Source organism: Tupaia chinensis, unplaced genomic scaffold, assembly GCF_000334495.1.
Source record: "Tupaia chinensis unplaced genomic scaffold, TupChi_1.0 Scaffold148012_1, whole genome shotgun sequence".
Lineage (NCBI taxonomy): Eukaryota > Metazoa > Chordata > Mammalia > Scandentia > Tupaiidae > Tupaia > Tupaia belangeri.
This window is the reverse complement of record NW_006207862.1, coordinates 552,570-580,488: the sequence shown is the minus strand read 5'-3', so window position 1 is coordinate 580,488 and position 27,919 is coordinate 552,570. Positions and strand designations below refer to the sequence as shown.

General features: G+C 39.8%; 1 protein-coding gene and 1 pseudogene across 5 annotated transcripts in view; one reads left to right on the top strand and one right to left on the bottom strand.

Annotated features, from left to right (window-relative positions):
* Positions 1–27,919, bottom strand: part of USP54 (ubiquitin specific peptidase 54) — a 153,687-nt gene that overhangs the window by 87,904 nt on the left and 37,864 nt on the right. For 3 of the 5 annotated variants that reach the window (XM_027768894.1, XM_027768895.1, XM_027768896.1), the window contains exon 1: positions 2,012–2,158. In XM_027768894.1, coding sequence (XP_027624695.1) covers positions 2,012–2,158 — 147 coding nt within the window. Of the gene's footprint in view, positions 1–2,011; positions 2,880–27,919 lie in introns of those variants that run through there. The other 2 variants (XM_006170049.3, XM_006170048.3) reach the window with 1 other exon arrangement.
* On the top strand, positions 21,861–22,361 carry LOC102477177 (destrin pseudogene; annotated as a pseudogene).

The following is a 27,919-nucleotide window of genomic DNA, read 5'->3' as shown; positions in this document are numbered from 1 at the left end:
AAGGTAAAAGGAGTATTGTTGCAACTAAACAGAATTATAAAAATAGAAGTATAGCCAGGAAGGAGGTAACACATTTCTTTCTTTCTTTCTTTCTTTCTTTCTTTCTTTTTTTTTTTTTAGAGGTTTTTGCTATAGGGCATATGCGCTAGCCAGAAAGACAGAAAGACAGAGAGACAGAAAGCGAGAAATCACCCCCTGGGGGGATGGCCAGGCCGCAACCCTGCCTCCTCCATTTTCCTCTCGGGATCTGGGCACACCCGCGCACATGCCCGGCATGAGTTTAAGCCGCCAGGTCCGGGATTCAAACCGTAGTCGACTATATGGGAGTCCAGCAATATAGCCATTATGCCAACTGCTGGTCCTGACATATACATTCTTATTAGTGTCTTACTTCGCCTGCTTATAAATTATGAAAAGCATTATTAGTATATAGTCACTCAAAAATTTAATAGAAGGCTAGGCAGCAGCACATCAATAATGCGGCTGGACTCACATGGGTCCAGGGTTCAGATCCCCGGACCTCCCAGAGTGTGCTGCATATGAGTACTCATAATTCAAATGGGCTGGGACTGGAGTCTTGATGATGTGAAGACTCTGCTGGGGTACTTTACTCTCACTCTCTGCCTCCTACTCATAGAAGAAATAAATGAGTAAGCCTTCTTTCTTTCTTTCTTTCTTTTAAAGGAAGGAGAAATGAAGTCCTCTTAAGAAAAAAACCTAAGGGGCATTATCTAGGAAAAGAAAATCTAACCAACCTACCCAACTGCATAAAATTTGTGGTAGTAATTAGGGAAAGTACTTAACTCTTTTTATAAGCCTGAAAGCACAGGCTATTTTCTTTTTTTTTTTTAAATAATTATTTTATTTTAACTTTATTTATTATTATTGTTACTTTCCAGTTTGATCATACAGACACAGAGAGAGAGAGGGAAAGTGAGAAAGCAAGCCACCAGATTCAGGACTTGAACCACAGTCGGCCATGTGGGAGTCCAGCGCCTTTAACCACCACACCACCTGCCGGCCCTAGGCTATTTTCTTGTTTTCAAATAAAAACTTAAAAATTGAAAGAAAATGTAAAACTTTTATGACATAGATAAGCTTGGCAAGATTCTTGTATTATGAATGAGGAAACTCGGACACTATTACCTGGACAAGGCCATAATGCTAGTCTGTAGACAAGCTGAAACTAGAATCCAAGTCTCCCAATTCTCTAGTTTAGTGTTCTATACTAAATACAAGATAATGTATTATCTTTTCTTGTCTTATAACGACCCATTTTTATAACTTCATCTAGAAAGTCAAGCTAATATTTTACCAAAGTATAATTTCTTGTGTGGCAAATGTCATTTACTTTTACTCTAAAAAGCAAAAAAGAAAGGAAAGCAATTCCTTGACAGGCCAAAAGGGATGACCCTAACACACCACAGGCCTGGCTAGGATCATCTTAGGAAAATTTACATTAACTCTGTTCATGTCTGACTAGACACCAATCAAAACCCAATACATGAAAGCTCAGATGGAAGAAATGAAGAATTGGACAAACACTGGACTCCATTTGAAGTGTGGGCTAAGAGCCTGAATAATATGAGACAAGTACAGCAAAACAGAAAGTCCTTGACTTGTGGAAAGAATTTTGCTTTCCATATTAGAAAAAAGCGACTAGAGTGATAAGATACCTTAGTCTCAGAGGAAAATTAAAAACCCATAGACAGTGCTCAAGAAAAAAGTTGATAAACAGGTAGAAATATCACCTGGTCTATGTACTTCTCTTTAGTCAGGTAAATAATAGCTATTATAGTTTTATGACTTCTATTATCATTATTTCTCTCCGTTTTTACAAACGAGATCATCCACAGATAAAGTGACCTCCCAAAGATTCCAGAGATAAACTTTATAAACTCATCTCAGGTTACTGACTCAGAGACTGTCAAGTAGTATATTTAAGAGTTGTAAGAAATACAGTCAGCAACTAAAAGTCAAAGTTCATCAAAAAGAAAGAAATTACCCTTACCTGCAGAGCACTGTTGAGGAAACAGCTGTTTTGTCCTGGCTCATTGCTGAGGCCTTTGCTGGGGGCTATGGAGGTTGAGCTCCGAGGTGCAAACATCCCTTGGACACTACCACGGCCCCCTGAAAAGTAATTTCTCTTCCAAGACATTACTGTTCACATTTAACCTAAAAACACAGTGAAGATTCTGTATCTTTTTGGTGGGAAATTTCCTTCTGCTGAAGTCCTCAGAAGAAATAGAATCCAGAATGTAGTGAATTTATATTCAAAGACTTTGAGATTACAACTTTACAAACATTTTATATATATATATGTGTGTGTGTGTGTGTGTGTGTGTGTGTGTGTGTATATAGCTCAAGGGACTCAGGTAGCCTCTTAGATCCACATGACAGAGCCGCCTGTCACTTGCTCCAAACAATGCCCAACATGTAACATGGCACAAGAATAAGGCAGATAAATCCTTTAAGTATTGCTTCCTTCTGTTTTTCTTGAACTGCTCCCATAAAGTCCTGATGAAGTAGATGTGATCCTTGAATCCAACAACATCCAAGATCAGGGAAAGATACCTTCTTCAAGCTTATTTATAATACTTCTTGTGAACTGAAGAATTTTCCAACTGGAAGGAGAGGTAGATGGATAAGCAAGAATCCAACATAACTCTCCTTGTCCCATCATCCTCTGAAGCAAAAACTCAAGTTACTCAGGCAACTAACAAAGGTCCCGCAAAACCAAGAGGTTTGTTTAAACTATCCTGCTGTTGATATTCTTGCTGCCTCTTTTTATGTGCCCCAACTTCTATCGTCCCATCCAGATCTTCAGAAAGTCTCTTCTCTTTTCTTCTGGTACTAGAATAGCCAGCTGTGTCAGAAAGCTTTAACAGAAAGAAAAAAAAAAAAATTAAACGCTTGCGTCACTTAGTGACTACTGGCTTTGCACTGTTCTGCCAAGATCAACGTTGCCTCTCCTCTCACTATAAACTTGAAACTTTGGCAAACTATGCCAAAAAAGAAACAAATAAAACTCTAACAACAGAAAGGAAACATCAAACTAAAGAGGCAAAAAATTAAAAAAAAAAAAGTGTCAAGCTTTACTTTCATGGGAAACTTTTCAGAAATTTTCTTAAAGAAGAAAAAAGTTGAACTGGACAGAAATAAAAACTCAATACAAACTTTCCAGAATAAAGCTAACAACAACAAAATCAAAATAAAACAAATTATCAGGCAAACACACATCAAACTAAGAATTCAAAGTTTCTTTTGGATGTTTTGAGTTAAGCACTTTTTAAAAGGTGTTTTCCATGTATGTGATTATGAAAACTTGCATAAAGGTGGGAGGGCCAATTTAGCAGTCTGGACTCAGTGCTAATGTAAAGATGTCCCACCCTAGAGAAACACTCACGGTAAGCAAAATACATGTCCTTAACATCCAGTCCAAGAGAACTAAACCTTCTCCTTCCTTGTTCATTTGTTTGAATTCTGCTAAGGAATCAGGGAGGCAATCTGGGTTACAAATCACTTAATACTCAGATTATATTGAGGGGGTAACTATCAAGGCCATCCCCTGACCACGTTTAGTTTTCAAGTAATTAAAAAGTCAGTGAAGCCACAGAGAGTAATACCAAAGCAAGCACCTTTCCTTATCTCCAGCTTTAAGTTTTCCTGTAAGACTGATATGTCCACACAAAGGAAAAAAAATTAAGAATGTTAAGTATTAAATTTGGTTTCTGATGGTTATTCAAAATTCTCTCATCCTTCCAACCATCATAAGCACCACCTAAAAAAGCAAAAATGTTTTAGTGTCTTAAATCATATGTTAAGAAATCACTTACTATTATCATGGCATGTCCAGTGGAAAAACTGAGGCTCAGAATATTTGCACAAGACTGTTCTTTCCCTTCTCTAAATTCCCAGACTATTTATAATCTACATGTCATAATTAAAGTATTTGATTATACACTATACTGTCATATTATTATATTACTCTCCATTTGTTTTATATGGTATCAGTCATATATCCTGAATATGACTTTATGAAATGAAATCCTAATTAGTGTCAGTAATGTGCTAAACACTATACTTACATTATTTAATGTTCACAAAAGGCCTATCACATAGGTATTAATAATTCCCTTTTACGGAAGAGCAAAGTGAGGCTTAAGGGCATTAACTTGCCCAATTGAAAGCTGGTAAATGGCAAAGCTAGAATTGTTTGGCTATTTCACTGGTTTAATCATGTATTTTGTGGTTCCATTTCAAAAGTTCTTATGAAGAGGGACTCAGTAAACACTGCCTGATAATCAACATGGCACCAGGAAGGAATGCTATCTCCCACACAAACTGTGAGACCCTCGTCTCTCTATACACACCCACATACACACCCCACTCAAGGCCACTAAGCAACTTCCAACAAGCCATGCAACATTCCTTCAGCTCAACTGCTGTAAAGGAATGACAAATACCAAGGCTCCATTTGCTGACAGCCGGAAGGATTTGGCAGGCCAATGGGGTTTCCAGTATCTACCTTAGAAGGTTACTGAAACTCAACCTGCCCTGACACACAACCATGAGTACAGAGAGCAAAGGAGAAAAAAGACAGGAGCAGAAAAAAGATTCCCAGGCTCTGAATGGCAACATTATCTAGGATAAGGCAGTAAGTTCTCACTCTTGCTCTAGTTGTGTCAGGTACTACAGGTGAGAGCCAAAAAGAACAAAATGCAAAAGAGGCAAGAAGAATTGGTCCAGAGGGACCAGCAATTAGCATAATGGCTATGTCGCTGGACTTCTATGTAGTCGACCGCAGTTCGAGTCCCGGACCTGGTGGCTTAAACTCACGCCAGACGCGTGTGCGTGCATGTCCAAGATCCTGAGAGGAGAATGGAGAAGGGATTGCAGCGTGCTCATTCCCCCTGGGGGGGGTGATATCTCACTTTCTGTCTGTCTATCTCTCTCTGTCTTTCTGGTGAGTGCATGTGTCCTAAAGCAAAAACCTCTCCAAAAAAAGAAAAAGAAAAAGAAAAAAAAAAAAAGAAAAGACATGGTCTAGAGAAATACTGATGACAAAAACATTTTGATCCAGCACCAAACAATAAAATCCTTCTCCAATGCCATCTAGTGAAAATATATGAGAAAGTAAATTATAGTTCTATCTATGTTAACAACCTGGGGTTTTTTAAATTATTTTATTTAACTTTATTTATTTTCATTTATTTTACTTTGAGCAGAGAGTGAGTGAGAGAGAGAGAGAGAGAACATGAGAATGCAAGCCACCAGGTCTGGGACTCAAACCACGGCCAGCCATGTGTGAGTCCAGTGCCCATAACCACCAGGCCGGCCCCAACAATATGTTTTTTCAAAAGAAAAGGGCTGGGAGCCAGCAGGTGGTGTGGTGTTTAAAGATGCAGGACTCCCACATGGCTGGCCACAGTTCAAGTCCTGAACCCAGCGGCTTGCTTTCTCACTTTCCTCCTTTCTTTCTCTTACTCTGTCTCTCTCTGGCCAAATTTTTTAAATAAATAAAGTTAAATAAAATTTTTTTTAAAAAAAACTTTAAAAAAATTTTTTTAGGGATGAGCAGTTGTCATAACGACTATGTTGCTGGACTCCCATGTAGTTGATTGACCGTGGTTCGAGTTCGAGACTCAGTGGCTTAAACTCATGCTGGGCGTGTGTGCGTGCATGCCCAAGATCCCGAGAGGAGAATGGAGGAGAAAGGGATTGTGGCATGGCCATCCCTCCCGGGGTTAATTTCTCACTTTTTGTCTCTCTGTCTCTCTGGCGAGCGCACACGCCCTATAGCAAAAACTTCTTAAAAAAACCTTTTTTTTTTAATTAAGAAAAGTAAAGAAAAAGAGCTGGACTCATGGCCTGGTGGTTCAAGGAGCCAGATCCCACGGTCAACCATGTGGTTTGAATGCTGGTTCCAGTAGCTTGAAAAATACAACAGGTGCATATGTGTTCATGCCCAAATGTTGATGGGATGGATAAATAGAGGAAAAAGGGTTGTGGCATGACAGCACACCATTTGGAGAGGTTTTCTCCCTGTCTCTGGTGAGTGCATGCGCTCTCAGGCAATAAAAATACATAAAAGAAAAAAAAACTGCTTAGGCAATACATACGTATTTAGGCATAAAAGAGCATAGTTGTTTTATTTAAAGAATTATTTATTTTTAATTTTATTTATTCATTTACTTATTTTTTTTCTTCCTTTTTTTTTTTTTTTTTGGAGAGGTTTTTGCTATAGGTAGGGTGCATGTGTTCACCAGGAAGACAGAGAGAGACAGAGAGACAGAAAGCAAGAAATCACCCCCCAGGGGGGATGGCCATGCCTCCACTCTCCTCTCGGGATCTTGGGCACACACGCACACCCACCCGGCGTGAGTTCTCAGCCACTGGGTCCGGGATGCGAACCGTGGCCGACTATGTGGGAGTCCAGCGACATAGCCATTATGCTAACTGCTGGTTCCCTCATTTACTTATTTTGACCAGAGAGAGACACAGAAAGAGAGAGAGATAAAGTGAGAAAGTAAGCCACCAGGTCCAGGACTTGAACCATGGTCAGCCATGTGGGAATGTCCAGTACCCCAACCACCATGCCACCTGCTGGTCCCCCAAGAGCATGATGTTTAAAACTTATTCTCAAATGGTTCATAAGGGGGAAAAGTGTGTGTGTGTGTTTGTGTGTGTGTGTGTGTGTGTGTCTCATGGTGACCGCAGTTCAAATCCCCAGCCCATGTCAGGCATGTGTTCAAGATCTGATGGCATGGGGACCAGCAATTGGCATAATGGCTATGTTGCCGGATTCCTACGTTGTCGGCCGCAGTTCGAGTCCCAGACCCGGTGGCTTAAACTCACGCCGGGCGCATGTGCGTGCATGCACAAGATCCCGAGAGGAGAATGGAGGAGAAGAGATTGCGGCGTGGCCATCCCCCCCTGGGGGGTGATTTCTCGCTTTCTATCTCTCTGTCTCTCTCTGTCTTCCTGGCGAGCGCACATGCCCTATAGCAAAAACCTCTCAAAAAAAAAAAAAAAAAAAAAAGATCTGATGGCATAAACAAAAGGAGTAAGGAGATTAAAACATACTCAGACCCTAGTGGGGTTCTCATCACTTGCATTCTCTCACCTTCATGTGCATGTGTGTAATCATTCTATCATGAATAAAGGAAAACGTGTGTGTGTATGTGTGTGTGTGTGTGTGTGTGTGTATGTGTGTGTGTATGAGAGTAAGAACACAATGTAAAGCAAATACAGTAAATTGATAATGACAGAAGGGCCAAGAATGATGGTGCAATTGGTAGCAAACTGAACTGCAGTGGTAGAAATCAAATGGTTATCTGAGTTTGATTCCTGGATTGTCCTAAAAATATACCAGGCTCATGCATGGGTGCCCAAGATACTGATAAGCTAGAGGAATGGGGAAAAGAGATCATAGTGAGTCCCTGTAAAGGGTGCTTAGAAGTCTCTATGCGTGTGCTATCAAGAATAAAATAAACTTTTAAAAAATTAGGTGAATCTGGCTAAAAAGTAAATGGGAATTATTTGCACTGTTTTTGGTAACATTTCTATAAGCTTTATTTTTATTTTTTTAAAGATTTATTTTATTTAACTTTATTTATTTTAATTTGATCAGAGAGGGACAGAGTGTGTGTGTGAGAGAGAGAAGGAGAGTGAGAAAGTAAGCCACCAGGTCCAGGACTCGAACTATGGTCGGCTATGTGGGAGTCCAGCACCCCTAACCACCATGCCACCAGTCAGCCCCTAAGCTTTATTTTTTTAAGTTGAAAAAAAACTGATATCTGAAAAAGAAAAATTAAATCATGTACGAGTTACATTGCAGGGCCAGCAGGTGGCATGGTGTTTAAAGTGCTGGATTCACACATGGCTGAGTTCTGGATCTGGCAGCAGATCCAGCTGAGTTCTGGATGCATGCCCAGAATTCCAAGAGGAGAATGGAAGAGACTACAGCTTGGTCATGCCCTCTAAGGGGTAATTTCACACTTTCCCTCTCTCTGTCTCTGGTTAGGTCACATACCCAATGGCAAAAATCTAAAATAAAAAATAAAAAAGGATTACATTGAACTGTAGGCAGAATTAGTGATCAGAGGCAAAATCATGATTAAATCATTCAACTATTAGATGATAACCACGTCAGATTGCATGTTTGAAAAAAAAAAGAGGAAGACACATACAAAAGAATACAGAGTTCTGAGGACAAAATAAAATGGAGTAAGGCATGAATATTATCTCTTTTAGAAAGAGAGCTCAAAACATAACAATGTCAGGACCAGCAGTTGGCGTAATGGCTATATCACTGGACTCTCAGGTAGTCAACCGCAGTTTGAGTCCCAGACCCGGTGGCTTAAACTCATGCCAGGCACATGTGTATGGCGTGCCCAAGATCCTGAGAGGAAAATGGAAGAGAAGGGATAGCGGTGTGGCCATCCCCCATGGGGGGTGATTTCTTGCTTTTTGTCTCTCTGTCTCTCTCTGTCTTTCCGGCAAATGCACAAGTACTATAGCAAAAACCTCTCAAAAAAATAATAACAACATAACAATATCAAGTTGTTGAAAAGAACAAGAGATAAAGAGTAATCGTGATATAATACAAAGAAAACTAGGGCTAGACTTGGACTCAGAAGATATGAGCTCAATTTCCACATGTTTACTACTTTGTATAATCCCAAACTACTCAAGTGTTACTATAGTTTCATGTGGTGAGACTTGGTTGTACTGTAAAGATGTTCAGTAAAAACTTAATCCCTTCATAGTGTCCCAGGTGAGGCCTTTGGTTGCCCTTTGGTCACTAGGGCGGGCACCCTGTGATGAGTTTTGATGTGTCTGTAAGAAGAAACATAAGACCAAAACAGGCAGAAAAGTATAGGAAGCTGCTCTGCTCAAGATCCTGCCCTCTGTCATTTTGTGATGCCCTTGATCTACCACAAGGCTGGAACCACGAGTCAAACAAATTTCTCTTAAATTCACCCAGTCTCAGGAATTTCTATAAGCAGAGCAAAAAAGGACTAAGACAGATGTCCAGAACTTCCTTTTCTGAGTCAGTAAGACAAAGGTACCTATTTCACATAGTGGATGAGAAGACTTAATAAAATAGCATGAGAAAGAATTAGTAAATTTGAAAATAATGAATGAATAACAAGTTCACTGAAGGAACGAACTGTTATGCTTACAAGTAGAAATGTAAATTTTGTTTTGGGGAACCTCAGGATACTAGACAGTTGTAAGCCACCAGGAATAAATCTTCTAAATGTATAAAAAGAACTGGGAACAGCAGATAGCATAACCGTTACATCACTGGATTCCCACATAGTTGACTGCAGTTTGAGTCCCGGGTCCAGCAGCTTAAAACTCATAAGGGGCGCATGTGCATGCATGCCAAAAATTCTGAGAGGAGAATGGAGGAAAAAGGACTGCGGCATGACCATCCCCTTGGGGGATGATGGCCATCCCCTCGGGGGGGGGTGATTTCTGGCTTTCTGTCTATCTGGTGAGCACATATGCCCTATAGTAAAAACTTCTCTGTTAAAAAAAAAAGAACTAGCCTTACATAAAACAACTACATGGAAGGAGAAAGATTTTAATATCATAATTTTCCCTCTCTCTTTCTGTCTCTCTGGTCAAATTAAAAGTAATAATAACAATGACAATGATGAATAAAATTGAATAAATCATTCTTTTTTAAAAAAATTAAAAGGCGGGAACCAGCAGTAAGCGTAATGGCTATGTCGCTGGACTCCCATGTAGTCGACCGCGGTTCGTGTCCTGGACCCAGTGGCTTAAAACTCACACCAGGCACGTGTGCGTGCGTGCCCAAGATCCCGAGAGGAGAATGGAGGAGAAGGGATTGTGGCGTGACCATCCCCCCTGGGGGGTGATTTCTCGCTTTCTGTCTCTATGTCTCTCTCTGTCTGTCTGGCGAGCGCACACACCCTATAGCGGAAAAAAAAATTAAAAGGCAATTAAGTGAGTCTATTACAAGGACTAAGGTAGCATTTTAGAAAGTGTGCAAATAATGACCATTTCAACGAATAAATTATTCAAATGGAAAAACCACACACAGTATCACAGTTTCTAAGGAAGGGACAGTAGTCTCATTACAAGTGTGAAGGTAAGTTTATCTAGAAAAGAGACTGCTGTACAAAATAAGAGCTGGAGAACTATGAGAAGAAAGACGTGGCTTACTAGCCTGCTTACCAGTTGTAGTTGCTCCCTACTGACTGTGTGACTGACTGTCACTAGCCATTTTTTCTCAAGACAATTCCAGGTTTGTAGTCTCGCGGAGGGTGATCGCACATCCTGGTGAATAGATTACCTCATTCCCAATAAGTTGCTTCAGATAGCCTCGGCTCATGGACTTTCATCTAATCCTGTTCCTTACCAATCTCTGTAAGAGCCTTGTATGTTATCTTTATTCAATGTAAACTCTTACAGAACATCTTAAACATACCATAATGCTTTTGCTAGTTTAAAAGACCCTGGCTTTTTCAGAGTGTCAGATGTTCCCATTTCCATCTCTGTCCATGCTGCCAGCAGGCCTGACTATATGTCCCAGGGTCCGATCTGACCCTTATGTGATGCTAGCTCTGTGAGCCCAACAAACTACCTTATTCCTTAAAACTGTTGTGATACCGGGGCCGACAGAGGGTGTGGTAGTTAAGGGCACTGGACTCCCACATGGCCTACCACGGTTGGAGTCTTGGACCTGGTTGCTTTGCTTCCTCACTTTCCCTCCCTCTCTGTGTCTCTCTCTGGTCAAATTAAAAACAAATGAATGAATAAATGAAATGAAATAATTCTTTTTTTAAAAAAGTGGAAAAGAAAGTCCCCTACTTTTGAGATATATCAGTCATTGACCTGAATTATTATTAGTAGTAGCAGTAGTATTTTTAGGTTTTTGTCTTAGGGCATGTGTGCTCACTAGAGAGACAGACTGTGAGAAATCACCCTCCAGGGAGATTGCAACATCACAATCTCTTCTCCATTTTCCTCCTGGGATCTTGGGCACATGGCGTACACATACCCGACATGATTTTTGAGCCACCGGGTCCGAGACACCAACGGTGGTCAGCTATGTGGGAGTCCAGCAATGTAACCACTATGCCATCTGCTGGCCCTGCCCTGAATTATTAAATTCTAGATATGAATCTGAAGAAAGTGCTGCCATTTTGAATAGATTCATATCTGTCAATTCTCGTAAGACAGAAAAAAAGCCCATCTATTCCTTTAATATAATTGCAAGGGCTGAAAGCATAAATACCTACAAAGATAATGATGCAGAAACACTGCAAAATTACCAAGAATATAATCTAGTCAACATCATCTACTACTCTCTGAAGTCCACTACCAGTGAAGAGAGTGCTAGTATGACAGCATAGCCAATGACAGGAAGAATGCAGTTTTTTTCTTTTTTAAGAATTATTCTATTTAACTTTTATTTATTTACTTATTTTAATTTGACCAGAGAGGGACACACACACACACAGAGAGAGAGAGAGAGAGAGAAAGGGAAAGTAAGAAAGCAAGCTGCCAGGTCCAGGACTCGAACCATGGTTGGCCATGTGGGAGTCCATCACCTTTAACCACCATGCCACCTGTCGGCCCCAGGAAGAATGCTTTTGAGATGAGTGACAAACTGACTTTGCATTCGATCGTTACCCACCAAGCTGTCATCACAAGAGCTGATTGAAATAATTTCTGGTGCTGTAGCTCTGAGTTAATGAAAATCAAGTTTCATACTCAGACAAGAGGTACAGAAGAAAAATTGAGCCAACTGATTTGGGTTTTAGCTTATAGTTGGCTGTCTTTTGTCAGAAAAAGTGTTGGCACATTCCTTGAATTATTAAAGACAGCAAGATATTTATAAATTATCTTACAATAAATAACTTACAGGGCTGGTTCCATAGCCTGATGATTAGGGCAGCTGGATTCCACATGGCTGACACCATAGTTTGAGTTCTGGACCCAGCAGCCTGAGAAACACACCAGCATATGTGTGTGAATATCTGTGTCCCAAATCCTGACAGAATGGAAAATGGGGAAGAAATGCAGCACAACCATTCCCCATGGACAATCATTCCCCAGCACAACCATTCCCCATTCCCCACTCTCTCTCTGTTTCTCTATGGCAAGTACATATACTCTCTGGCAAAACTGGGAAAAAAAATACAATAAATTTTTTTTTCTAGGGCCAATAGGCAGTGTGGAGGTTAAGGCAGCTGGATACCACAGGGCTGACTGCACAATTTGAATTCCAGGGAGCTTGAAAAACATGTGTATACATACCTAAAAACCCAAGAGGAAAATGGAAGAGAAGGGACTATACAGTATGGCTATCCCTCTTGGGAGGCTGCTTTCTCACTTCTCCTCTCTCTCTCACTCTCTTTCCAGCAAGTAAGTATACCCTATAGCAAATTAAAAGAAAAAAAAAAAAGACTCTAATTGTTCCATAGCCATAACCTAGTACTTCTAACTGATTTTGCCCCATAGCAGTAGTAATCAAAGGGTTCACAGTGGCTACAGAAGAAACCCGGGACTATAAAAACTCACAGACAGCAGGATACACGACAGCTGCAATAATGTACTGCTTATTCCCCAAGTCTTGTTCCAGAAAATGTACTGTCATTTTCACCTACTAGTTTCTGGCCAAGTCCTAAACCTATGGAGTGAAAATACCATAAGTAATGGGGCCAGCAGGTGGTGTGGTTGTTAAGGCATTGGACTCCCACATGGCCGAATGCAGTTCGAGTCCTAGACCCAGCTGTTTGAAAATCACACCTGTGTGTGTGTGTGTGTGTGTGTGTGTGTGTGTGTATCCAAAATCCCAAGAGAAAGGAGGAAAAGGGACTGCAGTACAGCCATTTCGCCTGGGGAATGATTGCTCACTTTTCTTCTCACTGTCTCTGTGTGGAGAGTGCATGCACCCTGTAACAAAAACCTTAAAAAAAAATCTTAAGTAGAGCATATCAGAATCTTATACTCTGATGCAGACTCTAATGCTCTCAATATTTTACTATTACTGAATAGACTCTGAGGCATTCTGAATAAGCTAATTTATAAATCCTTCTATTTAATCATCATTACTACCTATCTCTGAGATTTAATAAGTCAAAACAGCCTACATTACTTTGCTGTCCCTAACATGAGGTAAACCTCTAGGAAGATAGAAACCAAAATGGGAAGGAAGCATGTCATCTTATAGCCAACCACCTATTTCCTTGTATTCTGGAATTCCTAAGTTATACGTCCCATGTTGTACCCAATCTGAAAACACTGGACTCCTGTGGGTAAGTCAGAAATCTTTCTATGCATGATATGATAGAAAACAGTAGGTCTTGGGGCCAGCAGGTGGCATGGTGGTTAAAGGCACTGAACTCCCACATGGTGAACCATGGTTCGCATCCCAGACTTGGTGGCTTGCTTTCTCACTTTCTCAATCTCTCTCTTTCTCTCTCTCTCTCTCTCTCTCTCTCTCTCACTTTGTCCCTCTCTGGTCAAATTAAAATAAACAAATAAATAAAGTTAAGTAAAATAATTCTTAAGAAAAGAAAATAGTGGGTCTCAATGTTTTTACAGACCCCCACAGATCCAAAGTGGGTTTAACAAGACATTAATTTAACCTAAGCAGCAAGGTTCTTTTCTTGCAGAGGCCTCTAAGCCTACTACCTAATTTTCTATTTAAAAAAGCTTTCCCTGGGACCAGTAGATGGCGTAGATTGCTGACTCTCACATAGTTAACCACAGCTCAGGTCCTGGACTAGGTGGCTTCAGACTCACACTGCGTACATGTGCATGTGTCCTCAAGAGCCCAAGAAGAGAACGGAGAAGGGATTGCTGCATGGCCATCCCCCCTTGGGGGGTGGTAGTGATTTCTCGCTTTCTGTCTTTCTCTGGCTAGTGGATTTGCCCTATACCAAAAATCAAAAAAAAAAGAAGCTATCACTGGGCCATTCAGGTAGCATGGTGGTTAAGGTGCTGGACACCCATGGCCAAATGCAGTTCGAGTTCTGGATCTGGTGGTTTGCTGTTTCTCTCTCTCTGGTGAGTACATGCCCTACAGCAAATAATAATAATGATAAATGATTGGGTTTTTTTGTTTGTTTTTGCCACAGAGTGCGATTACTCACCAGAAAGAGACAGTAAGAGGGAAAGTAAGAAATGGCCCAATAGGGCAATGGCCATGCTGCAATCCCGTCTCCTCCTGGGATTTTGGGCACACATGCATGTATGCCTGCCGTGAATTTCAAGTTGCTGGGTCTGGGACTAGAACTGCAGTCAGCCATTTGGGAGTCTGGTGCCTTAACCACCACACCATATGCTGGCCCCATAAATAAATAATTATTTTTTTAAAAAAACTTCTCCTTAAAGAGGGCCCTCTGAACTATGTAACCTTCAAACCCCAGAGAATCTGAATCTGCCCCTATTCATATTATAGAAACTAAGCTTTTATAATACATTTTATATGAGAAATGACATAATTCAGAAAGATACTTATGAATTCAGTAATACTAATAAATGTATATTTTATTAATCAAAGAAGCATCTAATGACCCAGCCACAGTAGCAAACACTGACTGACACTGCTGTTTGGCAGGTCAAAGCCACATAGGAGGCCTAGGTTCAATTCCTGACCAACCTAAAAGCTTAAAAGCAGTAAGACCACCACATAGCAAGACCACGTCTAAAATTTTTTCAAAATTTTAAATAGAAGTATCTGGTATGGGAACCAGCAGATGGCATAATGGCCATGTTACTGGACTCCCACATAGCCGACCACAGTTCAAGTTCTGAACCTAGTGGCTTAAACTCATGCCAGGCACATATGCGTGCGTGCCCAAGATCCCGAGAGGAGAATGGAGAAGGGATTGCGGCATGGCCATCCCCTCTGGGGGGGTGATGTCTCGCTTTCTGTCTCTCTGTCTTTCTGGCGAGCGCACACACCCTATAGCAAAAATCTCTCAAAAAAAAAAAAAAAAGTATCGGGTATTTTATTCACTGTATAAATTTTCTTATCACTATATAGATTTAAATATAATTTGCAGTTCACATTTGGATTTTGGATATTTGAGCTCACTGTAGTAACACTACCACAGGGATCCACTGTCCACAGAGTAGAAATGATAGGGCTAAACTAAAAATATCATAACTTAGACAAGATTGCCAGAATTAGAGATACAGCCCTAGAAGCTGACAAACTTTAGAAAAAAACCACTTTACCTCTCTGTATTAATGAAATGGAGAGAATTATTTCTTCACAACTAGACACAGTACAGCACAACGTACTGTCATTTTCTTCAGGTCAAAATAATAAACCAGGCTCCAGCTGCAGCCACTCTCATGATCCTCGCACCCCTGTATTTCTCACCAACAAAGTCAGCTTCTCTTAGCCCCCGTTTGTAAAAAACTCCAGAGTAGTCATTCAAATGAAACTGGCTTGTGCATAAAGGGAGATGTAGCCTGCAAGGACACTGGGCCCGGAGGAGCCTGGTGCCCTGAAATAGTGAGGTAAATGAGGGTCCAGATATCTACTAACGGTTATTAGCACAGGAGACTTCATTATGGATGAGACAGGAATGTGACTGAGACCAAAAGAATTAGACAAGATTTGTTTCTGCAAAGCCAGCTGAAAAGTGTAGGAAGCTTAGAAGGGAATAGGTCTTTTACAGAAATTCATTTCACGGTAAGTAAATAAAGTTAAATTAGGTGTCTAAATAGACACTACTACTTTCATGTACAGAGAACTCCATAACTTTTATGTAAATGATAGTGTTAAAGTGTCTACACCATGGGACCAGCAGGTGGTATGGTCGTTAAAGTGCTGGACACTCCCACATGGCTGACCATGGTTCAAGTCCTGGACCTGGTGGCTTGCTTTCTCACTTTCCCTCTCTCTCTCTTTCTCTCTTTCTGGTGAAATTTAAATAAATGAACGAATAAATAAAATTAAATAAATAATTCTAAAAATAAATAAATAAATAAAGTGTCTACACCAAGATATTTATTAACTACAAGGGTAAAGAGAGTAACTTTACAACCCAAAAAAAGGCAACTTAATCAAAGTGATCAAGGTCAAAAATCACTAATAATAATAAAAATTGACAGTAAGAATGCTAGGATATGATATACTTAGAATATATAACATTATTTATGTGGTATTCTTGCCCAAACCACATCATTTCAGTCCAATCATGAGAAAATATTATATATCCAAATTGAGAGACATTTGACAAAATAACTGCTTGATACTCCTCAAAAATGTCAAGGTACAAAGAAAGACTAAAAAGCTTAAGAGAATGCAGGAGTCTTAAGAAAAACAGCTAAAATGCACTAAGATATTAAAAACTGAAAAAGAACATAATGGGCAAATTAGTGAAGTTCAAAAAGGTCTTCAGTTTAGAGTATTGTACCAACGTTAATTTGCTGGCTCTGATCACTGTACCATGATTATGTAAGATTATAACACTAGAGGAGGCTGATATGAAAATGCTCTGTATGCTTTTTGCAACTTTTCTGTAAATCTAGACTTGATTCAAGATAAAAAAAATTTTTTTAATATATTTTTAATTGTGCAAACAAATCACTGAAAGAAATGGAGCCTTGAGCCTATAGGGAAAGGAGGCATTTGGGGATTAATAGCTATGTATCTAAAAGTAGGTAGAATGGAGAAAAAGGGATTGCAGTGTGGCCATCTCCCCCGCCCCCCTGCCTGGCGGGCGGATTCTCACTTTCCCTCTCTCTGTCTCTTTCTCTGTCGAGCACACATGCCCTATGGCAAGAACTTAAAAAAAAAAAAAAGATGGGTAGACCAACACAGATTTATAAGAAACACTGACATAGGTTTTGATCCTAGTAAACTAGAATCCAGTGAAGATTTTATGTAAAACCTCTTGGTTCACTATGTTTAACATCACAGTATAGCAGTTAATAGGTTGTTTTATTAATTCAGAAACCCACTTCTCAGAACTTGATTGATCTGAAATGAAGTAATAGGAGTACTTTAAAGATCTGTAAGATCAAGGATAAGTCCATGTAAATAGCAGGGATCTTACTAGGGTGATGGAATTATACATTTTCCCCCTTTTCTATATGTTCTAAATTACCTAATATTCACAGATAAATTATCTATAATCCATAAAGTAAAACTAAAATAGAGACTTAAACTCATTTTCCCTAAAAGTAGAGAGAAGGGACTCTGGATCAGAGGTAACCAGTCATTGAGACACATAATATCTCATCAGTATGAAAGTTATTTAATAATTAAAAACCACTTCCTATTTAAAAATAGGGAGGTAGATTTAGGTTTCTATTTCTTCCCATTCTATTCTCACTGCTGCTAAATTCACATCCCTATCACCTCTGCACCACTGCCCCACAATACTGCCTCACTGCTAGCCCTCCAATCCTCTATGAGACTACCAGAGCACTCCAAAAATACAGCTTAAACCACACCACTCACTTTTTCAAAAAATCTTCAATGGCTCCAAGGGTTTTGTTTTGTTAGCTAAAAAAGAAAATGGTATTTTTCTAATTCATAGGGGGAAAAATTAATGGATGGATTTCCCCAAGTTTCTCTCCCATAGCTTTTTTCTCATTTACTTTTACTATTGCTAGCAGAACAAAAATATGAATATACAGGAAACTTTTTAAAAAAATCAAAGTAGGGACCAGCAGTTAATGTAATGGCTATGTCGCTGGACTCCCATGTAGTTGACCACAGTTCGCATCCCGGACCCAGTGGCTTAAAACTCACGCTGGGCGTGCCCAAGATCCCAAGAGGAGAAGAGAATGGAGGAGAAGGGATTGTGGTGTGGCCATCCCCCCCAGGAGGGAGGGCATGATTTCTCACTTTCTGTCTCTCTGTCTCTCTCTTGTCTTTCTGGCAAGCGCACATGCCCTATAGCAAAAATCTCTCCAAAAAAATAAAAATTAAAGTAACCAATCTGACTTATTTTGGACAGCTTATTTTTTCATTTTACTTTTTTTTTTTTTTAAATAATCAGTACAGCGCATGCATGCTTGCCAAAGAGAGACAGAGAGAATGACAGAAAGACAGAAAAAGGGAGAAGCCACTTGCAAAACACGACTTCCCTTCATTTCTCCCTCCTGTTGGGATTTTGAGCACGTAAGCACACATATTTGACATGTTTTTCTCTCTTTTTAAAAAATTATCCTACATTATTTTTTTATTTAATTTGACTAGAGAGGGGCAGAGAGAGAGAGAGAGAGAGGGAAAGTGAGAAAGCAAGCTGCCAGGTCTGGGACTTGAACCACAATTGATCACGTAGGAGTCCAGCGCCCTTAACCACCACATCATGGCCTCCAAGGTGTTAGGGCTGGGATTTAAGCTGCAGTCAACCATGTAGGATCTGTCTCCCTTAACCACTAGGCTCATGAGGCCAGCCTTGACTCATGATAGTGATTTTTTATATTTATATCCTTGATATTCACATATTCTCCTAGTAAGATGAATCCCTAATTAATAAGATGGAATTAAATATGTCTGGTGGCTGCACAAGTCTGAGAATCACTATTTTTTTATTTGTTTGGTTTGGGTTTTGCTATAGGGTATGTGTACTCCCCAGAGAGAGATGGGTGTAGGAGGGGTGGTAATGAGAGATCACCCTCCCTCAGGGGGAATGACCATGCCACAGTCCCTTCTCTTCCACTCACCTCTTAGGATTTGGGGTATGCACATACATGCAGCCAATGTAAATCTCAAGTTGCCAGGTCCTGGACACTAGCTATGCAGCTGGCCATGTGGGATCCAGTGCCTTAATCTCCACACCACCTGCTAGCCCTAGATTTTTTTATTTTTTATTTATTTATTTATTTATTTTTTGCTATAGGTCTCATGGGCTCACCTCCCTATAGGGAGGAAGAGACAGGGAAAGTGAGAAAGCACCTCCCATGGGGGATGGCCATGCTACAATCCCTTCTCTCTCTAGTCTCCTCGGGATTTTGGCCACAAACACACACATGTAGTATATTTTAAACTGCCAGGTCTGGGTATCAAACCATGCAGTCTGCCATGTGGGATTCAGCCACTTTAACCACTATACCCAAAGCTAGTCCATAGATCTTACTATCATTTCCAGCTTTGTCTTCTACTCTCTCATGTACTGATCAGACATTTCACTGAACACCTATTATATGGCCACATTCACACTCCACACCAGGAAAATTGGACTCCTTTCTATGTAAGTAAAATGCTCAGTACTCCACTTGCTCACATTCCCTATGTGGGATGTTTTCTTACCTTTTTCTCTCTGTTCACTAAGTGCACATGTCCTTTGGCAAACTAAAGAAAAAAAGGAGTAAATCTTCTGGTTTGAAGGGATAAATACCTAGAACCAATTACAACATCCTGATAAATTCTAACTCTACTTAAATAAAAGAGCCCCCAAAGTACCCATATGTAGTTAAGATACTGATGATAACTTTTTAATGGAGACTATATTGATAGAATAGATATTTTGATTCAGCTTGAAGATAAGAGATAAATTTCTACAACCATAAAAAAAAATGGCCAAGCTATTTGTTGATTTATAGCCTGGTTATCTTAAACACCCCAGTGAATAGTTACTCAGTTCAAACAATTTCCTGAAGGTTGGACTTTGACAGCTTCAAATGATTACATCATGTATAGCAGGAAGAACTATAAGCTGATAAAGGGTAGAACATCTTATTTTTACTAGTACAAGAACCTAGAAAACTATGATTTACAATAAATCTGTCCAAAACCAGTTAGAAAATAAATAAAAAGGAAATGAGAAATACTTCACTTTGCTACGACTGACAAACTCTAAGAATTAAGAAATGACAGTTGTGAGTCCAATGAGTGGCATTATGTTAAAGCTGCTGGATGTCACATAGCTGACTATATGTTGAAATCCTGTACCTGGCTTGAAAAACACCAGGCGCATGTGCATGTGTGCCCAAGAGGACAAGAGAAGAGAAGGTCATCTCCTAGGGGGAGGTGTTCTTACTTTCCTTCCCTCTCCAGCGAGCACACATGCCCAATAACAAAACTAAAAGTAAGAATAATAAAAATAAAAATAAATAAATATAGACCAGCAGATGGCATGGTGGTTGAGGTGTTGTACTCCCACATGGCCAACCATGGTTTGAGTCCTGGGCCAGGAGGCTTGAAATTCATGCCAGGCGTGGTTGTATGTATGCCCAAAATCCCAGGATGAAAATGGAGGAGAAGGGACTGCAGTGTGGCGATACCCGGGGGGGTGGGGGGGTATGATGCTTTACTTTTACTCTGTCTCTCAGGTAAATGCACATGTCCTATAGGAAAAATCTCTCAAAAATAAGCAAATAAAGGGCCAGTAGGTGGTGCGGTGGTTAAGGGTGCTGTACTCCCAAATGGCTGACCACAGTTCAAGTTCCAGACCTGGAGGCTTGCTTTCTCAATTTCTCTCTCTCTCTGTCCCTTTCTAGTCAAATTAAAATAAATAAATAAATAAATAAATAAATAAAGTTAAATAAAATAAGTCTTTTAAAAATAATGAATAAATAAGTATAAAAATAAAGGGGCCAGCAGGTGGTATAGTGGTTAAAGGGGCTAGATTCCCAGATGGCCAATCACAGTTCAAGTCCTGGACATGGTGGCTTGCTTTTTCATTTTCTCTTTCTCTCTCTGTCACTGTCTGGTCAAATTAAAAAATAATAATAATAAATGGAATTAAATAAAGAAATAATTCTTTTAAAAGATAGTGAAATAAATACAAAATTTTTTTAGAGGTTTTTGCTATAGGGTGCATGCGCTCACCAGAAAGAGAGACAGAAAGTGAGAAATCACCTCCCGGGGGGATGGCCATGTCACAATCCCTTCTCCTCCATTCTCCTCTTGGGATCTTCTTTCTTTTTTCTTTTTTTTTTTTGTACAGGTTTTTTCCTATAGGGTGCGTGTGCTCGCCAGAAAGAAAGAGACAGAGAGACAGAAAGCGAGAAATCACCCCCAAGCGGGGATAGCCACACCACAATCCCTTCTCCTCCACTCTCCTCTTGGTTTCTTGGGCACACATGCACACGCACCAGGCAAGAGTTTAAGCCACCAGGTCCAGGACTCGAACCGTGGTCGACTCCATGGGAGTCCAGCAACATAGTCACTATGCTTACTGCTGGTCCCTCCTCTTGGGATCTTGCACACATGCACACACACCCAGAGTAAGTTTAAGCCACTGGGTCTGGGACTTGAACCACGGTCGACTACATGGGAGTCCAGCAATTTAGCCATTATGCCATCTGCTGGTCCCAATAAATGCAAATTTTTAAAAAGTAAAGAAGTGACAATCAGACTGCCTCCCCCCTCCTTTTTAAAATTTGCTATAGAGTGAGTGTGCTCACCAAGACACACAGAAAGAGACAGTGAGGGAATATGAGAAAGCATCTCTCAGGAGGGATGGCCTTGCCAATTCTTGCCTCTATTCTTCTCTCAGAATTTTGGATGGGACTCTGGGTGCATACACACATACCTGGTGTCTTTTATCAAAATGTCAGGTCCGGGACTCAAATCACTGAATAGGATCTAGCACCTTAACCACCATGACACCTGCTGGCCCTTAGCCCCTCCTTAAAAAGCTCAGAGCTATATATATTCAATGATCTTTCAGGAAGGCAGCATGGTACTAGAAAGAACATAGTGGTTACAAATGCAGCCTCTGGGGCCAGTAGGTGGTGTGGTGGTAAAGATGCTGAAATCCCACATGGCTGATCACAGTTCTAGTCCTGGACTTGGAGGCTTTAAGATCGTGTCAGGGGCGCAGGTTGGTACTCTGCAGACTCGGCGCCGGTCAGTCAGCTCCCTCCCCTGTGTCCCTGCCACAGCCACAGCAAAGATGGCCTCAGGAGTGCAAGTTACTGATGAAGTATGTCGTATTTTTTATGACATGGAAGTTAAGAAATGCTCCACACCAAAAGAAATCAAGGAAAGAAAGAAGGCTGTCATTTTTTGTCTCAGGGCAGACAAAAAATATATCATTGTAGAAGAAGGCAAGGGGTTCTTAGTTGGAGATGTCGGTGTAACCATAACCGATACATTCAAGCATTTTGTGGGAATACTTCCTAAAAATGATTGCCCCTATACTCTATATGATCCAAGCTTTGAAACCAAAGAATCCAGAAAAGAGTTGATTTTTTTTTTTGGGGGGGGGGAGGAGAACCAGAACTAGCACCTATAAAAAGTTAAATCATTTACAGAGCTCTAAGGATGCAAAAATAATTTTCAAGGCAAAAAACCCAAATGTCAAGCAAACAGGACAGAAGACCTCAATTGGGCTTGTATTGCTGAAAAACTAGGTAGATCCCTAATCATAGCTTCTGAAGGATGCCCTGTGTAGCTCATCATTCAATGCCACAAATCTTGCTATAAGTAAAGCAAGTATCATTTAGCCAGGGTTTCACGGAGAACTATCTTGTCATCTTTTAGAGTTAGCTACATATTCTATAAATTAGGGCAAATGGCCCTAAATAAATCTAAAGTCTAAAGTTTTATTGGTGTGAAATTAAATTCTTATTGGCTAAATGCCTGTTTTGATATGTTAACTGACACAGATTTTTGTTAAGCTTAGGATTTTTTAATTTTATTTATTCATTTACTTATTTTATTTTGACCAGAGAGAGACACACAGAGAGAGAGAAAATGAGAAAGCAAGCTACCAGGTCCAGGACTCGAACCATGGTCAGCCATGTGGGAATGTCCAGCACCTTAACCACCATGCCACCTGCTGGTCCCCCTAAGCTTGAGGTTTTTTAATAATTCAGTTCACAAGACAGTACAAAGCCATGTAAAGAAAATTACTACATCTTTGTTAACCTCAGCAGTTACTTCTTTTGCTTAAGAGAACTGGTCATAATCTGGTTTTAATTTTGGCCCAAATTCTTTATTACTTCTTGAGCTACACAGCGTAATAGAATACAATTCTCCTTGTATGTGAGCAACACTAACACACTATCAACAGTAAGATTAAATGAGACAGCCTTGTAATTCCATCACCTGGGTAATGGAGACTGCCTCAAAACTGTGGCCACTTGTATTCCACACTAATTTGGCAAAATGTGCTATTTCGAGTACATTATTGGCATAGTAACCCCTGCACTTGCACTTCCTAGTTGGAGACTGTTCTGAGAGAGTAACTTTGCATCTTGGGAATCAAGGTGTATCCTCAGGAGTGCAGTATCTGTTAATGACTAATTACAATCCAAATTAGGGCTCCATTGTAATCTGCTTTATTAATAAAAATGACATGTCAGTGTATCAGCAAGCTAGAACACCATGGTATCTTTCATTGTGTCTCCTGCAGAAGTTTGCTGCTTCTGGTGCAGAAAGATATGGAAGAATACTGAGAGCATGTTTACTCTGTGGCCTGGGAGAACTTAACCTCTAGAGCATACACTCGTTATCAACTGAACATGAAATGGGGAGCAGGTACCAGGGAGGATACTTGCAAAGAGCCCCTACCCAGTGACACTCAGACATGACTGTCATTAATATCATAGGTGTAACTCTTGGAACAATACAGAAATACATGAGTAGTTGAACTTAGAAGTAACAGTACTGGCTTTATGGAATAAAGGAGGCACTTTTAACTTAAAGAAAAGAAAGAAAAAAAAAAATCACATCAGGTTAGTGTGCGTGGTTGCCCAAAATCCCAGGAGGAGAATGGAGGAGAAAGCATTGCAATGTGGCCATCCCTCCATGGGTGATTTCTCACTTTCCCTTTCTCTTTCTCTCTCCCGTGAGCACATGTGCCCTGTGGCACAAACCTAAAAGAAAGTGCAGCCTCTGCAAAGCCAACCATGTTTATAGTGGAGATCTAAGGAATACCATTCTGAAAGAACAAATGTGAATTATACAACCTGGGGACACATAGTTTAAAGTAGGTCTGGACTCATCTGTGTCATCTTAACCAATTCTCCCTAAATCTTAGATACCCTATCAGTAAAATGGGATTAATAAATAACACCTACCTCATATGATTGTTATGGGGATTATATATATATATATATGTGTGTGTATGTATACACACACACACACAAATATGTTTGTATATAGTTAGCTCAGTACCTATTATGTAGTAAGCACAGAATAAACTTTTTGATGATGATGACAATAACGAAGAATATGGTCAATCTACATTGCAATCCTGCCTCTATCACTTTTAGGTCATTTACTACCTATAATAAATGTAATTTGTTTATATAGTAAATGTGATTTGTTAAAAGGATACAACAAGTTACCAGTCGATGGTATAATAGTTGCTGGACTCCCATGTAGTCAACCGTGGGTTCCATGTAGACAACCGTGATTTGAGTCCCAGCGACTTAAAACTCATGCTGTGAGTGTGTACATGCACGGCTAAGATCCCAAGAGGAGAATGGAAGAGAAGGGTGGCCAGTTCCCCGGTGGGTAATTTTTCACTTTCTGTCTGTCTTTCTCTGTCTCTCTGGTGAGCACACTTGCCCTATAACAAAAATCTCTCCAAAAAAAAGAAAAAAGAATACAACAAAATAATGTGTGCATAATTGCTTAGGATTGGGTAGAAAAAGCATTTCCATAAACAGCAGCCATAATTATGATGACCATCCTCTATACTCATTTTTCTCTCCTTTCTCCCTTTCTCACTTATATACACATAAACACCCACACACACATATACCTGAGTATATTCTGTGATATGAAACTATAATTGATAGCACAAATACAAAGCCACATGAAAAAAAATGTATTCTAAAAATAATATATTTGTGGATCCAGTAGGTGGCATGGTGGTTAGCGTGCTATACTTCCACATGGCTGATTGCGGCTCAAGTCCTGGACCTGGCAGCTTGCTTTCTCATTTTCTCTCTCTTTCTCACAGTCTGTCTCTGGTGAGCACATGTGCCCTATAGCAAATTTAAAAACAATAATAATAGGCCCGGCAGGAGGAATGGTGGTTAAGGGCTCTGGACTCTCACATGGTTGACCGCGATTCGAGTCCCAGACCTGGTAGCCTGCTTTCTCACTTTCTCTCTCTCTCTCTCTCTATCCTTCTCTGGTCAAAATAAGTAAGTAAATAAAGTTAAATAAAATAATTATTTAAAAATAATTAATTAATTAAATAATTTAAAAGGAGTGCATTTACAAAATAATTCACCAAGACTATTACAATAACTTTCTCTTTTTTTAATAAAGATTTTTTTTATTTAACTTTATTTATTTCTTTTAATTTGACCAGAGAAGGAGAGAGTGAGATAGAGAGAAAGAAAGTGAGAAAGCAAGCTGCCAGGTCTAGGAATCGAACCATGGTCAGCCACGTGGAAGTCCAGCACCCTTAACTACCATGCCACTTGCTGGCCCCTGCAGTAACTTTCCAACTATTCTTTTTCCTCTAGTCTGATCTATACAATATTGCCAAAAGCAAACTCTAATAAATCATTATTTAACTCAGAAAACTTCAGTGACAAAATATAGTCAAAACTCTACAGGTTTTGGGGGCTAGCAGGTGGCGTAGTGGTTAAGGCATTGGACTCCCATATGGCCGACCAAGGTTGAGTCCCAGACCTGATGGCTTGAGAATCACATCAGGCGCACGTGCATGCATGCCCCAAATCCCAGAAGAATGTGCAAGAAGGGATTATAGTGTGGCTGTCCCCCAGCCCAGAGGGTGATTTCTCACTTTCCCTCTTACTCTCTCTCTCTAGCAAGTGCATGTGCCCTATGACAAATACTTAAAAAGAAAAAAAAAAATTCTACAATTTTGAATGACCTTCCACAATTCTTTCCAATGCAGAATTCCAAGTTCATCTATCTACTACTGCTCCCCATAAAAGAAAACAGCAAAAAAACAACAAAAATGGTGTCATGTATCTGTGATCCCATCTCATGAGGAACTCATGAGCTTGAGGCCTGAGGATTGCTAGTTCAAGGCCAGCCTAGCCAACACAAGGAGACCCTGTCTCAATATCTCAAAAAAACAAAAACAAAAAATTTGTTCTGGGTCAGCAGGTGGTGCAGAGTTCGAGGTAGCTGGATTCCACATGGCTAACTGCACGGTAGGAGGAAAAAAAAAAAAAAAGCCAGGCCCAACAGGAGAATAGATAAGGGATTGTTGAGTGGCCATCATCCCTACGGGTGCTTTCTCAAGACCTCTCCAACACTCCCACCCTTACCTCTAAAGAGCACATACCCTTTAGCAAAAAAAAAAAAAAAAAGAAGAAATAAAAATAATTATTCCATACACATGCCCAGTATTTTGATCAGCAAGAAATGCTCCCCCTCCTCTTAGTCCCTATCTTCTCAGTCTGACCTAATACTTCCACTGAGTTTGAGGGTCATTCAGCTGGCAACTTATAGTAATAGGAACTAATGGTAGTTTCACCTTATACGGAAGGAATAATCATTTATATTCATTTGTTTCCCAAAGGATTATCCTTAAATATCTTACCACACCAGTGGGCTTATCTATCCCTCCCAGGAACTTCAGTAATCAGTACTTAACCAATATAACAGTAATTTATTAGAATACAATGCAAAAATCTACATTCCTTTGCCTTCCCCAAAGGCTTAATACTTGTTAAATAAAAGCATAAATGAAGAACTAAATAATGTGAAACAAACCAAACTCACATTTTTCCACTTAGAAATAACTCAGTTATAGGTATAACCAGTTAGCTCTCTTGCTCTTCTCTGAATCTTTTAAGTCAAAATGACACACCTAAATCATACCCTGTGATTCCAAAAGGTCTATGGAAGAAAGATATTCTGCCTTAAGAATAGTAGAAGAAATACAACATTCTTTCTCAATCATACTGCCAATAGCTGCAAACTTGTAAAGAACAAGAAAAAAAAAAGCATCAACAGTAATTAATTAGGCATCTGGATAGCAAAATGATAACTGTGATTTCCAGAAAGTTGCCCTCTATAACCTTTATGTTCAATAACTTAGAACCAGAGTTTCTTCCCCTCCAATTTCTTAAATCACTAAGGAATGCTTTTTAAATGTTTGTACTTGATTGCAATTCTGCATGTTTATTCAGTTGAAACAATAATGAAAGTATGATGGCTCTAATTAACAAGAGGAAAACAGGAGGAGAAGTCACTGACAGAACCAGCTTGACTCACTGGGAGAACACTGGTACTGAATGGCACGAGCAATTCTAGTGTGAGAGCACATGACTGGGAAGGTGACAGAGGATATGGAAGAAAGAAAGAAAGAAAGAACCACTCCTCAGTGGGGGCAGGAGGTGGAGGGATAAGAGATCACTGGAAGCTACTTTCTAAGCCTTCTCAATACTCAAATGACAACATGCTACCAAACTCCAGGTTTTAAATCAGTTCAAATCCTAGCTCTACCATTTATAACTGAGTGACTGTCAGCAAATTACTTAAATTACAAATTACTTTCTGGCTCCTTCAGCTGTAAAATTGTAATAACAGTAGCTACCACTTAGTGAACATTTATGTGTATGACATCAAGCTAGGCACCAGATACACAGTATTTCTTTAATTTTCACAATAATGCCTAACCTAAGTAGGCATTATTTTCCTTATTTTGCAGAAAAGAAAAACACACATTCTTTCTACTTACCATGACTGCCTCTCAGAGGGACAATACTACCTACCCAGCAGGGTTGCACTGAAAATTATTATAGTAAATGCAAAGCACTTGCCTCATTGTAAGAGTTCAAGAAATCAGTACTGTACAAGTACAACCTCCACTTGAATGAATGACTCAAATAACCAGCAATAAATCCCCACAAAAATTTTTTCTCACATTAATTAGCAATACTTCTGGAGAACCCAGGGCTTATAGCTGCTTAAAATACCAAAGTATCATCCACCCAGTGTCAAAACAAAATAAAATTTAAAACCGAACCCCACAAATATAAATACTATTTCTTTAGATGAGAATCAAAA